Source organism: Catharus ustulatus, chromosome 2 (assembly GCF_009819885.2).
Source record: "Catharus ustulatus isolate bCatUst1 chromosome 2, bCatUst1.pri.v2, whole genome shotgun sequence".
Lineage (NCBI taxonomy): Eukaryota > Metazoa > Chordata > Aves > Passeriformes > Turdidae > Catharus > Catharus ustulatus.
Window position 1 is genome coordinate 40,039,330 of NC_046222.1, and position 12,932 is coordinate 40,052,261.

Genomic DNA, 12,932 nt, shown 5'->3' on the forward strand with positions numbered 1-12,932 from the left:
TTGCACACTTACAACCTCATGTGAAATCTCCCAACCAGCAACAAAAGAATTGGGGTTTTTGTTTGCTTTTTCACTCTTATCTGAACTCAGCTGAGATGAGAGAAATACAGCTGAGATGAGAGAAGTATGTGCTGCTGCACAGCTCAGAACAAGGCTTCTTTGCTGGGATTCTGAGCTGCAGGATGAGAAACAGAGCCTAAGGCCGCTGTCTGCTTGTCTTGGAATGTGTTTGCACTGCTGAACAGGAACACCAGGGACAAAGCTCAAGAGTTTGGTGCTTGCTGTCCTCCTTGTTCAAGTGTCAGATGATTCCCCAGCCCTGTCTCAGGACTGCTTCAAGACAAATTCTAGGCAAATAGTTCACTTCTAGAGCAACTCCCAAAAGTCACTAGGAGTGAGACCATAACAATTTGGTTATCACCACCCTACATGTCCCTCCCAACATATCCCACTGAGTTTTGTACCTTCAGAGGCTGATGATATGCTTTTAGAACATCTGATACATGTCCTTAGCTTCATATTCTTAAAAACTGGTAACCTCTGACAGACCTGTCGCATCATAGTGTTTTTAACTGAAAAAAAAAAGGCCTAGAAAAAATGTAATTATGTCTTAAAATCCTCATATCCCTGTGACCTTAGGGGCTAAGAGTCAAGCGCTGTGAGCCACCACATATCTGGTCTGCTTTAGATGGAACTAACCCTACATGTTGTGGAAATAGGTGAGCTGACACTTTAGAGCCAGGAGTCATTTGTTAGACCTTCAGTTACTTAACTGGTATCCGTGTTTCATCTGGGATACTGTTACTTTTTCTTAGTAGCTGGCACAATGCCGTGTTTTGGACTCAGCATGAAAACAGTACTGATAACACACTGATGTTTTGGTTGTTTCTGATCAGTGCTTACCGTAAGCCAAGGACTTTTCAGTTTCCCAAGCTCTGCCAAAGAGCAGGTGCACAAGAAGCTGGCAGGAGACATGGCCTGAACCCAAAGTGGCCAAAGGGATAATCCATACTCAGTTTATAAACTGTGGTAGTTGGCCAGGAGACACTAATTTGCTTTGTAGATAAAGGCAGTTTTGTTCCTGGTGAAGACATTATGATGATGACTGGATTCACCTCTGCCTCTCTAACTATCATTAAATGGTTTTGAGCCTAAGGCAAGAGGTGCAAAGTTTCATCGCACCATGGCTCAGAAATCCCTTCAAGCCAGAAAACAGGCTATGGGGACATTGTACCCAGAAGTAAAAAAAGGTTGGGCCAAAGAATTTCCCTGTTTCCCTGCCAGTCTAAACCTTCTCCCAAGCCCACTGTGCCACCCCTAGGAAGGAGCAGGGGCTGCCCTTCTGTTGGACTGTGCAGGATAGGGAGAGCAGAGGAGGATCCCATCCTTATTCCCGTTCGGTGGCACAAGGAAGATCAGGAATAAGAGCAAGCCACCACCCACCAGCACTGGACACTGAGGCTGTGGGAAGGCACAGCACTCCCAGCCAAGTTTCCAAGAGCTGTTAGTGGTGTAGGTGCCTTTGTGGATGCAGAGTGTTCACAGCCCTGTGGCTTCTATACAAGGGCTGGCAGACTGCGCCGTCAGGGACCTGGCTGCACTCTCACTCAAGAGCTTTACAAATAAGGTAGATGTGAATAATAGTTAGTTTCCTGGGAAACTGCTATTCTAAAGCTCTCTCTCTGTGTCCACATTCAGTTTCTAGGTCAATCTACTTAGACGACTAAGACATCCCTGGAACTCTTGAAACAACTAAGTGCACACATGGGTCACAGCTCAGTGCCATGCAGATGTACCTGTTCACATCCAAGAATTGTACAGCTTCATCCAGCTGTTGCTAAGCCCAGCATAAGCTCCCTACTCAGTAGCTTCAGTGCACAATTATAGCCTGAAATTTGGAACAAGCAGACAAGTCTGTAGCTGGCAATGATGTCATGGTCTTGTAGAGCAATCCATTAATGACTTCTATGCAGTTCATAGCCAGACTCTTTCAATTGTGATCTACCCAAACTGCATCAAAATAGATCTTGAAGTTTCACATGCAATATGTAAATATTTAAGACTCCCCATAATAAAATATTAATAAGATATCCTGAATTGGAAGGGAATCTGTCAGGACCATTCTGGCCCTGCACGGGGCACTCCAAGAGTCACACCCTGTACCTGGGAGTGCTGTCCAAATGCTCCTTGAACTCGGTGCTGTGACCACTGCCCCGGGGAGCTGTTCTAGTGCCCAATCAGCCCATGGGTGCAGAACCTTTTCCTGATATCCAGACTAAAGTATACCCAACTCAGCTTCACGCCATTTCCTTGTGTCTTGTCACTGGTCACCAGAGAAAAGAGATCAGAGCCTGCCAGAGATAAACACCATGTTTGTAACAGCTAATGGTGGCTAGTTAATATATTCATTAAAGAAATTAGAGGTTTATGCTTCTCAGAAAACTGTGATTTTGAAGTCTTTGGAATCTCACTTATTCTATAAGAAGGGTGGAAGTAAGTAACAGTAGCTTGGAGATGGTGTCGGGTATCCTTTGAAAATGGCAGAGAGACAATGGAATTACTCTTCCTGAAGGTACAGGACATTTCTATATTTTAAGCAGCTGCCTTTTCATCTCCATCTTTCATCAGCTGAGAGGAGAAAATCATCCCACATTGACAGGAGAAGAGGTGGGCTGGCTTGCAGTCAGAAACTTTACCAACCAAAGCTGAGGCTCCTTTCTTCTGTGCAGGACAAATTTGTCATCTTTTCTTTGAGTGATCTCAGTGTGCCTTGAAGAATTGACCTCCTTTTATATGTAAAAGCAAGAGGTGGTTTCAAGGATTTGTTTTCCCCTGAGCACTATTCAGAATAGCAGAAACTGTGAATTACTTCATGACACTGTCTTTGTTCCCTTGCAAGGTCTCTGCATCATTCTACACACAGAAAATTAATAAAACACTAGGAATGTTTTTAGAAACTGAAAATTAATATTCATGAATTCCTAGAACTTGCAAGTTTGTTTTCTGAGGCCTGTTACAATATTTTTCTAGGAAATAGGAAAATATGAAAACAGTATTGTCGATACAAATAAATTCACTTTTGAGTAGAAAAACCCAAAACACACTAAACCACAGATGTTGTAGAGCCAACCACTCAAAGTTTTGGAGACGCCAGCATTAACTTTACCTTTGTAACCCTAATTGAGTTCCTTTATTCATGTGCCAGATATTGTATTCTCTAAATGCACTTCATTTTCCCACAAAATGCCTGTTCTTGGGCTGTGCAGACCTCCTGCAATGAACAGCTGTTCAGTGCCTTATGCAACACCTCCCAAATTCAAAAAGATATCAAAAACACCAGCTACAGCAGGAAAACACACACCAAATGGAAAATTAAAGGATTTCCACCCTGTACACATTGTGTCAACACTCAGATCCTCCCTTCACACCCACCAAGATGACCTCTGAATGCAGTTTATGCACCAATGGCTGTATTAGAATTTTAAAAGAACCCTCTGGTCTGCAGGAGAGATGGGGTAAAATGACAAAATACCCTTGAAGCCTGGATGCCCAAGTTAAATTGCCCAGAGTGCAATATTTTGGAGTATTTGGCATCATACTGCTCTTTGTGTGTGCAGAGCACAACCCTCCCACTGATTTCAGCAGCACTGGTGAATGCCAAATATGTGTCCAGAATCCCAAATCAGACATGAAGAAAATGAGAACTAGGTAATTATTAGAAATTACGCTGTACCACGTTAAGCACATTGTAGCACACGTGGTATATGATACACAGTTTCCAAGGACATAATTTCTAGGGCTTTAACCATGTCCCCTTCTACCACGCTGTCCAAGTCCCTCTGTGACTTGTACCTCTGCTGGCCACCAGCCACCTGTTCATTCCTGGACAGGCTCCTGAAGTTCACTGTCCAATCTACCTCTTTCCTTTATCCAGTCCATCCATCCTGTTCCTCTGAATTAAATCAAACAGCTTCAACTGCTTGCATCCGCCACTTGTGCCCAGATTCAGGATTGAGCAGAGCCTGGAGAAGAAAGTTTTGCCACCCAGTGCAGGGGTGCAAGATCCAGAGCTGCAACTGCAGGAGCCCTGCTCCAACCCACCAGCAGAATTTGAGTGGGCATTTGAGGATTTTGTCTACTGGAGTTACAGCAATGCTCCTCGTATATAGCAGGATGACAACTGCACTCAAAAATGGTGAATCTTATGATGCTTCCTGCTTCCTTCAGCTTCAGAAAGAACATCTTACTGAGGTACTCAGCATTCACAGACATTTATCTGCTAGTAAAGGGCTGGATTCTGCTGCCACTGGAATGGGGAGCACAGTTCACAAGGTCTGCACAATTGGGAATTTAGAATAGAATAGAATAGAATAGAATAGAATAGAATAGAATAGAATACAATAGAATAGAATAGAATAGAATAGAATAGAATAGAATAGAATAGAATAGAATAGAATAGAATAGAATAGAATAGAATAGAATAGAATAGAATAGTTCATTTGGAAGGGACCTGGAGTGATCATTCAGTTCAACTACTTTAACAATTCAGGGTTGATATGTTGCAGGTGTTGAGGGAGGAAATGGGACTTGGTGTAAGGGGTCAAAGAAAGAAGGAGGAAAGGTTTGACTCTGCAGATCAGTGATACAAAATATTCTGACTCCAGGAGCATTGATAAAGGGCAGTAAGATAGCACTGGATTCACAGTGAGAGACTGATAACCGCTTGCGCAAGGGCAGGCTAGCTGCAAGGAGTGGTAGATACTTCAGTCTCTTTAAATACTGAAGTGTGAAAACCCTACACAAAGCTTTAAATTATTTCAGAACTGTAAGTTTATTACAGGACACTGAGATACACAGCTTCACTTTTTTTGTTTTTTTGGTTTTTTTTTTCATTTATAGTAAGATTTTCTCACTTCACTGCTGAATGCTGCAAGTTAAATGTGGAATGGGGCACCCTGGTGTGATACTCAAGCTAATTTCCACAGCATGAGGAGGTTTGTTTTTCTGTGCAATATAAGGTACAGTTTTTTGTTGCTCAAACCCATATTTTCTTCTGCTAAGAACATTAAGTTCTGAAATCTACTTCAGACACTTGCAGTTTCTTAGCCACTCCAAATAGGACACATCTCAGCTATCTTCAAATGCACCAAGATTGTGTCATCGCCAGAGGATAACTTGCTGTCAAATGTTCCACTTTTATTACTTGCTGTCAGAGATACGGTCTCTCAAAGCAGTTCATTTATGAACTCATTCCAGAGAGCTAACTTCTTAGTTGGAATTAAATGTCCCAAATGTCTGAAGTGACAAGTGTACAGGTGCTTTACAGGGTAAGAGAGCAACATTCAAAGGCAAGTTAAAAAGTCGAACTGTGTGATCCTTTAGCTGCAACTTGACAGTGATGCAAAGATGCTTTGATAAAAGCTTTTAGTCCAAACCCACAGTAGCACTTAATTATCCATTCTCCAACTGTGAATGGCATGTCCAACTTTTTGTATGATTTTTAGGTTTAGTTATCTATTTGAAGAAAAACCATCAACTTGCTTTAAGGATAGGCATCCACTTTTCTTCAAATTGATCTTAAAAAAGGATTTATGGAATAGATCTGTTCATTCACTCTGAAAAAGTCTTTACTTTTCAGACTCCAGTTCAGAAAGAATGCTTTCCTACCCAGTTGCACTGGATCAGATAGCAACATAAAGGTCAACATCTCAATCATTTCCAGGTTGCCACGAGGAGACTCAGAAAAGGGGAAGGGAGATCTGATGTGATGTCGCTGTTGTTTAAGTACCAGGAAAACACACCCACAGTCCTAGTTCTAAAAAGGCTTAGTCATGCAGGTAACAGCAACACACATGCAGAGAATCCTATTCTGTGAGCCAGTCCAAAGTCACCTTGACAAAGACAAAAGTTCCTTCCTGGGAAGAGTTTACTTTCTCCCCTGTAGGGTCTCCACACCATTGTCATCAACCTGCATCAAACATGCAGGTCTTTCATGCTGCCTCCTGCAGAACCTCCTTCTTGGTTTTATCACCTGTTGTGTGGCCCAGGGCTCCACATCTTCCACTGTTTTAGCTCTTGCCAAATTTATGTGCAGTCCGAGGTCACTGTTTAACTCACAGCTACTATTGGCTCAACTGCAGAGATGTCTGTCTTCCCTGACTGGATGGTGGAGGATGGTGGAAGCACATGGGAGGCCTGCAACCTCTTGAAGTTGCCATTTTCTGGCCAAGCCAGTCGGTAGGATGGGACAGTGGAGGGGAGCCTCTGCTCCGTGGGCCTGGGGGGTTTTCTGCACATGTTGAGCAAAGCCTTTAGTTCCGATCGGAAGCTGTCGTTGAGCCAGCAGTAGATGAAGGGGTTGTAGCAGGTGCTGCTCATTGCAAACCAGTGGAAGGCGAAGTACAGGGCGTTGTTGGTGCGGATGGTCTGGCTGGAGAGGAGGACCACATAGCAATTCAAGGGGAACCAGCAAACTGCAAAGAGGATGACAACGAGTATCAGCATCTTGATGGTCTTCTTGTTCTTTTTGCGAAGGACGAAGTACTGCTCGGTGGTGACATCCCCGATGACGTTGCGCAGCCAGAGCTTCTTTGCCACCGTCATGTAGGCAGCAGAGATGATCAGAAGGGGCAAGACATAGAGCAAAATGAAGGTTGTTAAATCAAGGTACTTCCAAAAGAGGTCAGCAGGCTCAGGGAAATCTGGCAGACACAGGCACCGGGTAACATCCTCACTGCAAATGGAGAGATGGGACAGGATGAGAGGCACAGATGGCCTGGCAGGGTAGGGTAAGTACATCAGAAACAAGTAGGCAGTTGGGAGACGGCTCCTGCCATAGGGCCTGAAAGCAAACACTGTGTTAATCTCACAAATGTCACAGCTGAGCAGAGCTCTGCTCTTCAAGGATCTGAGCCATGGAGCAGCCAGTGAGCAATGTGGTGATAATTTCTTATGGGCTTCATGACCTTGTGATAATCTTATGAATTTCTTCAATTACAAAATTGCCAGCTGCACATAAGCAGGTTTTTATTTTCTGTCCTTTGGCAAATAGGAACACAGTCTCTACACATATTAAGAACCTTTCCCTCATTGAAGCATTTTCCAAATACAAAGGGTCTTGGCAGCTGAGGCAGATTTATATACTTTCCTAGGGGTAAAAAGTAGATCAAAACCTGTTGGATTTTAGTGTGTTTTTGTTTGGTTAGTTGGTTGTTGGTTTTTGTTTCCCATTTCTGGTCTGCCCAAACAGGTCAGATTGGTATATGGCATAAAATGCCAGTGTATAGAAGTAAAGCGGTAAAACCAGATCCTCTAACTTCTTAGCTTGCTTTGTGTGATTAGTGGGACAGAATAAAGATAAAATATTTAAAAATAAAAAGGACAGGATATCAGACATTGCAAAAGGAATCAGATGAAAACTGTAGTTTAGATCCATATTTGTCTGACCTTGACATATGCTCAAGGCTTTCAGTAGGATATACCAAAGTATGACTGCTCAGAGCTTGGCCTCCAGGGAGACTGTGGAGGAAAGCAAGGCACATCCTTACCTGTATTCAAAGGTAAAGAGCTTTTGGTAGATAGCATGTGGTAGGGAAAAACAAGTTGCCATGATCCAGATTATGGAGATATAGATGACACCTTTTCCAATTGATATGCGAGGTTTCAGGGGGTGCATTATAACCTGTGCAAAATAAACAAAAACCTAAGCTTATTAGAGTTCTGGAAAAATTATAATTTTTTTTTCAGACAGCCTTCCAGCCTTATATCTATTACTTAATGTGACAATTTAGCATGCAAGCAGTACAGTCTTGACCCAGATCCCAATGACCATAAGCTGTACATGAAAACCTGAATTTTAACATCATGAAATATAGTTCAAGTCAGATACTAGTCCTGCTTCAAATTTCAGTACTTTCATCAAGGTAGGAAAAACTGCATACCAGGAGGTGCTAACACATGTTCATTATTAGGTTAAATTTCTTTAATAGATAAAGAAAAAAAACAATTAAAAAACCAAAACAATCCCCCCCCCCCCAAAAAAAAAAGAGAAAAAAGTCTCAAACTCTTCAAGAACCAAAGGGTTTAACCAGACCTCCATGGGAATGCTTTTGATAGTGCATTTTCTGGAAACAATTTTTCTAGCAGAAAATGCCAACTGTAAACAGTTTTATGTGATTATTGGGTGACTCCAAGCTGATAATACTCAAATGTCCCCAATTTTGAGTCCTTTATCAACAGCAAGCCACAGCTCTGCTTGTGACAAACACCAGTGTGCCACAGTTGGATCTCCAGTATTCAGGTAACAGGAGGTGGGACATCCCAGAACATCGGGAGAAAGAGCTGAGAAAGTTAATTGGGACGTCCCTTACAACCCTGGTGCTGGCCAAGCCACCCCAAAGGAGAGCTGTCCACATGAATTCCTGTCAGGACCTTGATCTTTTTCCTTGTTTGAGAGCTACTGGATTATCTACTGCATAAAAGCTCCCTTTACTCAGCTGGAAGAGATAGCAAGGTGATGGATATCTCCTTCCTTGCTGTGGGTTTAAAACTATTCTGACAACAAGGACTGCCCCTCTACTCTGTCAGCTCCTCATGAATCTTATTATATTCTGGGAGCTGAAGGGGAAAGGACATGGGTTCATCCTTTCTCAAATTACTTATGTTCTCCCAAGCTTTCCATGTCTCTGCTTCAGAGAGGTCTCACCTGGTGTCTGTCCACAGCAATGGCTGTAAGGGTCAAGGCAGAGACGTGGAGGGAGCAGTACTGTGCAAACCTACTGACATGGCACATCCCCTTCCCAAAGATCCAGGTACTGTTCACAAAACGAGCCTAAAAAAGAAGACCATTAGTTTTGTGCACCCCACAACTGCTTATGGGTACACCTCCAGTACACAATTTCTTGTGCTCTGTAAAAGACACTTATAAGACAGCAGGTTCTTTGTATAATTGTATAATTTTCTGGCTTCTGAGCCCTGAAGAGGTAGATTACTGCTGCTCAGTGGCCTGGCAAAACCATCCAGAACGATGCAGCAGCGCAGTACCAAAGATGTTTGTTCTGTTTTATTTACAGTGCGTCCTTCTGCAGCCTCACTATTGAGTAAATGCATTTGCTCTTCCTTTTAATTCCTCCTTATGGGATAGAGCTGACCTGCACATCTTATCTCACTTCAAGCAAACAACAGCTTTTCAAAAGGGCTTGTTAAACGATGCTGAGCAATAATTTTTTTCAAGAGGTTTACAGCATTGCTTTCAAAGTACTTTAGAAAAGAGAATGGGAAAAAAAGATCAGATGCTACAAAATAGCAAGCAATCACTGCAAGGTTATTATTGCTCAAGTACTACTATCAGGGACACATTTAACAAATGGGTAATTTCCGATCTTCAGCTAAGTAACATCAATCAGAGAAGAAAAATACATGTTTTCCAAAGGCAACTCCAATGGCTGTAGCAGTGTAAATATGCTATAGCAGTGTCTATAGCAATGCCTATAGCAGTGGAAAGCAGCAAAAGCCGCCAAAGCACCTTTATGGCATTGTAGAGACCCAGAGAAATTGGCTTTAGTCATGGGGTGGATGGTGATGGTGCATCCCCCTTCCCAGGCTGCTGAGGTGCTTCCCTTCCCTTAGGAGTGAAGAGTCCCAGGCATCTCTGCCCTCTCTTACCAGCGTGAAGGGTGTGTTGAGGAGGGTGATCATGATATCGGCCACAGCCAGGTTCACGATGAACAAGCTGGTGGCAGAGTGCACCCGCTTCGTCTTGATGACAACGTGGCAGACCAGGACATTGCCGAAGAGGGAGAAGACGATGATGAAGGAGTACGCCGCGATGAGCAAGGCTTTCACCGTGGTGCTCTGCGACTCCGCTCCGTAGCGGCTCCTGTCCACAAAGCTCCGCCAGTCCGCCAGGCTCTCATTATCCCAGGAAAAGAAACCCGACACGTTCGGGGCTACAAAAGTCTCCTCCAGGCTCCCATTGAGGGGCAGCTTTGGGGTCACAAAGGCATTAACCAAGTCGGGGAGGGCGAGCCAGACAAAGCAGGACAGCATCTCTGGGACGCCGCTCTGCCGCTCCGGCTCTGGAAGAGCTCATTTGCGAGAGCAGAACTCGCTCCGTGTGCCGGGAGAGCCGCTCCCGCCTCGCTCAGCCCCGGCGCGCTCGGGGGCTGCAAACGAGGTACGCGAGCAGCCGGAGGGGAGATGCTCCTGCCTCCTGCTATGTGCTTCTCTCCTGCTCAGCTCGTCGCTACTTTTGCTCCTTCAGCCAGCTTTATATCCCCAGGCAAGCTCTGAGCCGGGATCTTCTGCAGTCATTGGCTGCATGACATAATTTGTGCTCTGACGTGCTGCATTTCCTCGCAGTTGCGCTCCCGGGTGCTACTCCGAGGTAAGTACATCGGTGGCAAAGGCAAAAGCACTCTTCTTCAGATGGCAGAATCCGTTTTCTCTACCAGCAGCCCAGCTCAAGCAAATTCCGTGCTGTTCATACACCAGCAGCAGAGCGTGTGTGCCAGCTCTGCTCTTTCACAGGACAGATCAAATCTGAGCTGTTTTACAGGTCTGGAAGGCAAGTTTCAGACTATTTCTTAGCATAATGAATTGGAATGGAATGGAAATAGAATAGAATGGAAATAGAATAGAATAGAATAGAATAGAATAGAATAGAATAGAATAGAATACAATAGAATAGAATAGAATAGATGAACTGTAAATAACAAGCTGCCTTATTGTACCTACAGTATTTTTCCAAAAACCTTTTTTCGCTCAGGGAGACATGGAATACTCAAGTTTTCCCTTGGTAGGTATTTTCTCTCAGCCAAAGGAATAGACCGATGTGGAACTGCCTTCTAGGGTTTGTAGAAATAGAGGTAGTTACAAAGATGTGATTATTATACAGGACAGAGAACAGGAACTGTCCCAGCCCAGTGAGTCCAGTGTCCAGGTAGCTGTATGCTGGTCCCAAGCACTGATGAGATGGCAGCATGTGTGTTCCCTTTGCCTTCCCCACAAAACACAGCAGGAAAGAGAAAATCAGGACCAGGAGATCAACACCCACAAATGTTACACCAAAAGATGTGCCACTTTCCAAGTGCACATGTACAGTGCTGCAGCTCTGCTGAGGACTGCTTGGGTGGTGTTAACTAACCCCAGCTGGTTCTATATATAAAGGTTTTATTTAACCATTAATTAAGTGATCATCATCCAAAAAGCTTTTATTATAAGCTGGTCACTCACTGGGGAAAATAACTCTTCCAAATGCGACAACTGCTCAGGCTGCCTTCTCTTCACTACTCCCCAGGCGCTGGACACAGTAGGATAAGCAGAATGGACAGCCCACAGTGCTACTCTGCACACTTCTGCCAGTCTTCCACAGAATTATCCAATTCAAGCTCTTTAGGCAATTCACCTGTTTCAGAGAAAGCTTTCCAGTGAACCTGCTAGAGCTGCTAAGGTGGCAGTCACACCTGACCATTCCGAGAGAAGAAACATGTCACACTCACAAGTGCTGTCAGGAAACCAGTCTCAAATAAAAGCCCAAGAAAATAGTAGAAAGCAGGACAGAGCAGTGTTCTTATAAGCTTGGGATGAGAACAGAGGGGAGCCCCTGCTTGCTAAGCTGCTCCAGCAGCTCCCAAGTTCCCCTCCTTTCCAGTGCTGCTGGTCAGTGCATAAAGGCATTCTGTCTTCTGCCACTCAAACACCAGCTCTTATTGTTTCACATCTGCCAGATCCTGCTCTCCTGCACGGTATCTGTACTCCAGCAAAAATTATCAGTCTTGTTTACTTATGCTTCTTGATATAATTCTTAATTTCTAGCAGGGTACCCTTGCAAATGTAGCTAGAGCTGCCATTTCCTGTTGAAGACCAGGTGCATCCAGGAGAGCAGGTATCTTCTCACCTCCTAAGCCAGGCTCCTGGTAGGATGGGAATCTCCCTGCTACTCAGTTCAAGCCCACCCTCCTCTGAGTTGCATTCTGTGATTTAATTTGCATTTAAAACATGCTCCAGTATGAGCTGTTTAAGCAGCTCATCTACGTTTGGTTGTTACTAGAGAACAGGCTACAACAGATTTGGCAACTTGGTACCTGCTCCTGCCAACATCATCCTTGTTCAACCGTCCCCAGCACTCCAAAAGTAAAACAAGCAGCCGCACAGGAGTGTCATGATTTGGCATGCTGAATGTGGTTTTTATAAAAGGTACCTGTGAAATGAAATTTCTAAAGTGAAAAATAATGTTTGAAATTAAGCTATATGGATGGACCATGAATTCAGATAATAAAAAAAGTAATCAAAAATACCCGTGCAAGAGTACTCCTAACAAGGCTATAACAAATTAGAAAACAGGCCTAGTGGGAATAAAAGATTGTAACAAGAATATAAAAAAGAGTCAGCTAGACAAGCCAAAAAAACTGGAAGCATTCAAAAAAAGGAATAACACTTTTTTTTCTTTTTAAATTTGCAGCACAATGTGCTTTTCTCCCTGCTCCTGGGAACAATCTTTTGCTACTATGGCTTTAATCAATTTTTGAGCTGTGCTGAATTTTTGAGCTTCTCTGGGGCAGGCGAATTGAAGTTACAAGGGTGAGAAGTCATTTTTCAAAAACTATCCAGTGTGACCTCTGAGAAATCACGTTGATTTTCGGAGCATCCTACCCCCTCCTATAACCAATCACACCAATGTTTAGGACAAGCAGGTCTTTACCGTACAGTCTTTCTCCACACATCTGTTACATGTTTTCCCCTAAAGTGAAGGCTGATAAGTTTATCTTCCATAGATAAAACACAAAACCCCTGTGAATTTGACAGCTGACTGAAAAAAAATTGTGATAAGGGAGAAAGAACCTTTGATATGATTCAGCTAAAATCTTTTCCTGCGAGGTTTGTAACATCAAAATAGAGAGTCCCCATTCGTACTTCTTGAATTACAGAGCTGA

The 12,932-nt window shown here is 43.5% G+C and overlaps 1 protein-coding gene across 1 annotated transcript; it reads right to left on the reverse strand.

The window, feature by feature from the left end:
* Positions 1–4,461: 4,461 nt before the first annotated feature.
* GPR83 (G protein-coupled receptor 83) lies at positions 4,462–10,540 on the reverse strand. The gene is made up of 4 exons (XM_033053369.2): positions 9,664–10,540; positions 8,705–8,830; positions 7,548–7,681; positions 4,462–6,733 (listed from the first exon to the last, which is right to left on the reverse strand). The coding sequence occupies exons 1-4, from the start codon at positions 10,045–10,047 to the stop codon at positions 6,109–6,111; spliced, it is 1,269 nt and encodes a 422-aa protein (XP_032909260.1). The 5' UTR covers positions 10,048–10,540; the 3' UTR covers positions 4,462–6,108.
* Between the last annotated feature and the right edge of the window lie 2,392 nt (positions 10,541–12,932).

Bases quoted from the DNA above. Each gene is read 5' to 3' on its own strand.
- GPR83 (XM_033053369.2), bottom strand. From the start codon at position 10,047: ATGCTGTCCTGCTTTGTCTGGCTCGCCCTCCCCGACTTGGTTAATGCC. The intron at 7,682-8,704 runs GTGAGACCTCTC...TATTTTGCACAG, and splicing joins TTGCTGTGGACAGACACCAG to GTTATAATGCACCCCCTGAA. The intron at 6,734-7,547 runs GTAAGGATGTGC...CTCCATTTGCAG, and splicing joins CTCTTTACCTTTGAATACAG to TGAGGATGTTACCCGGTGCC.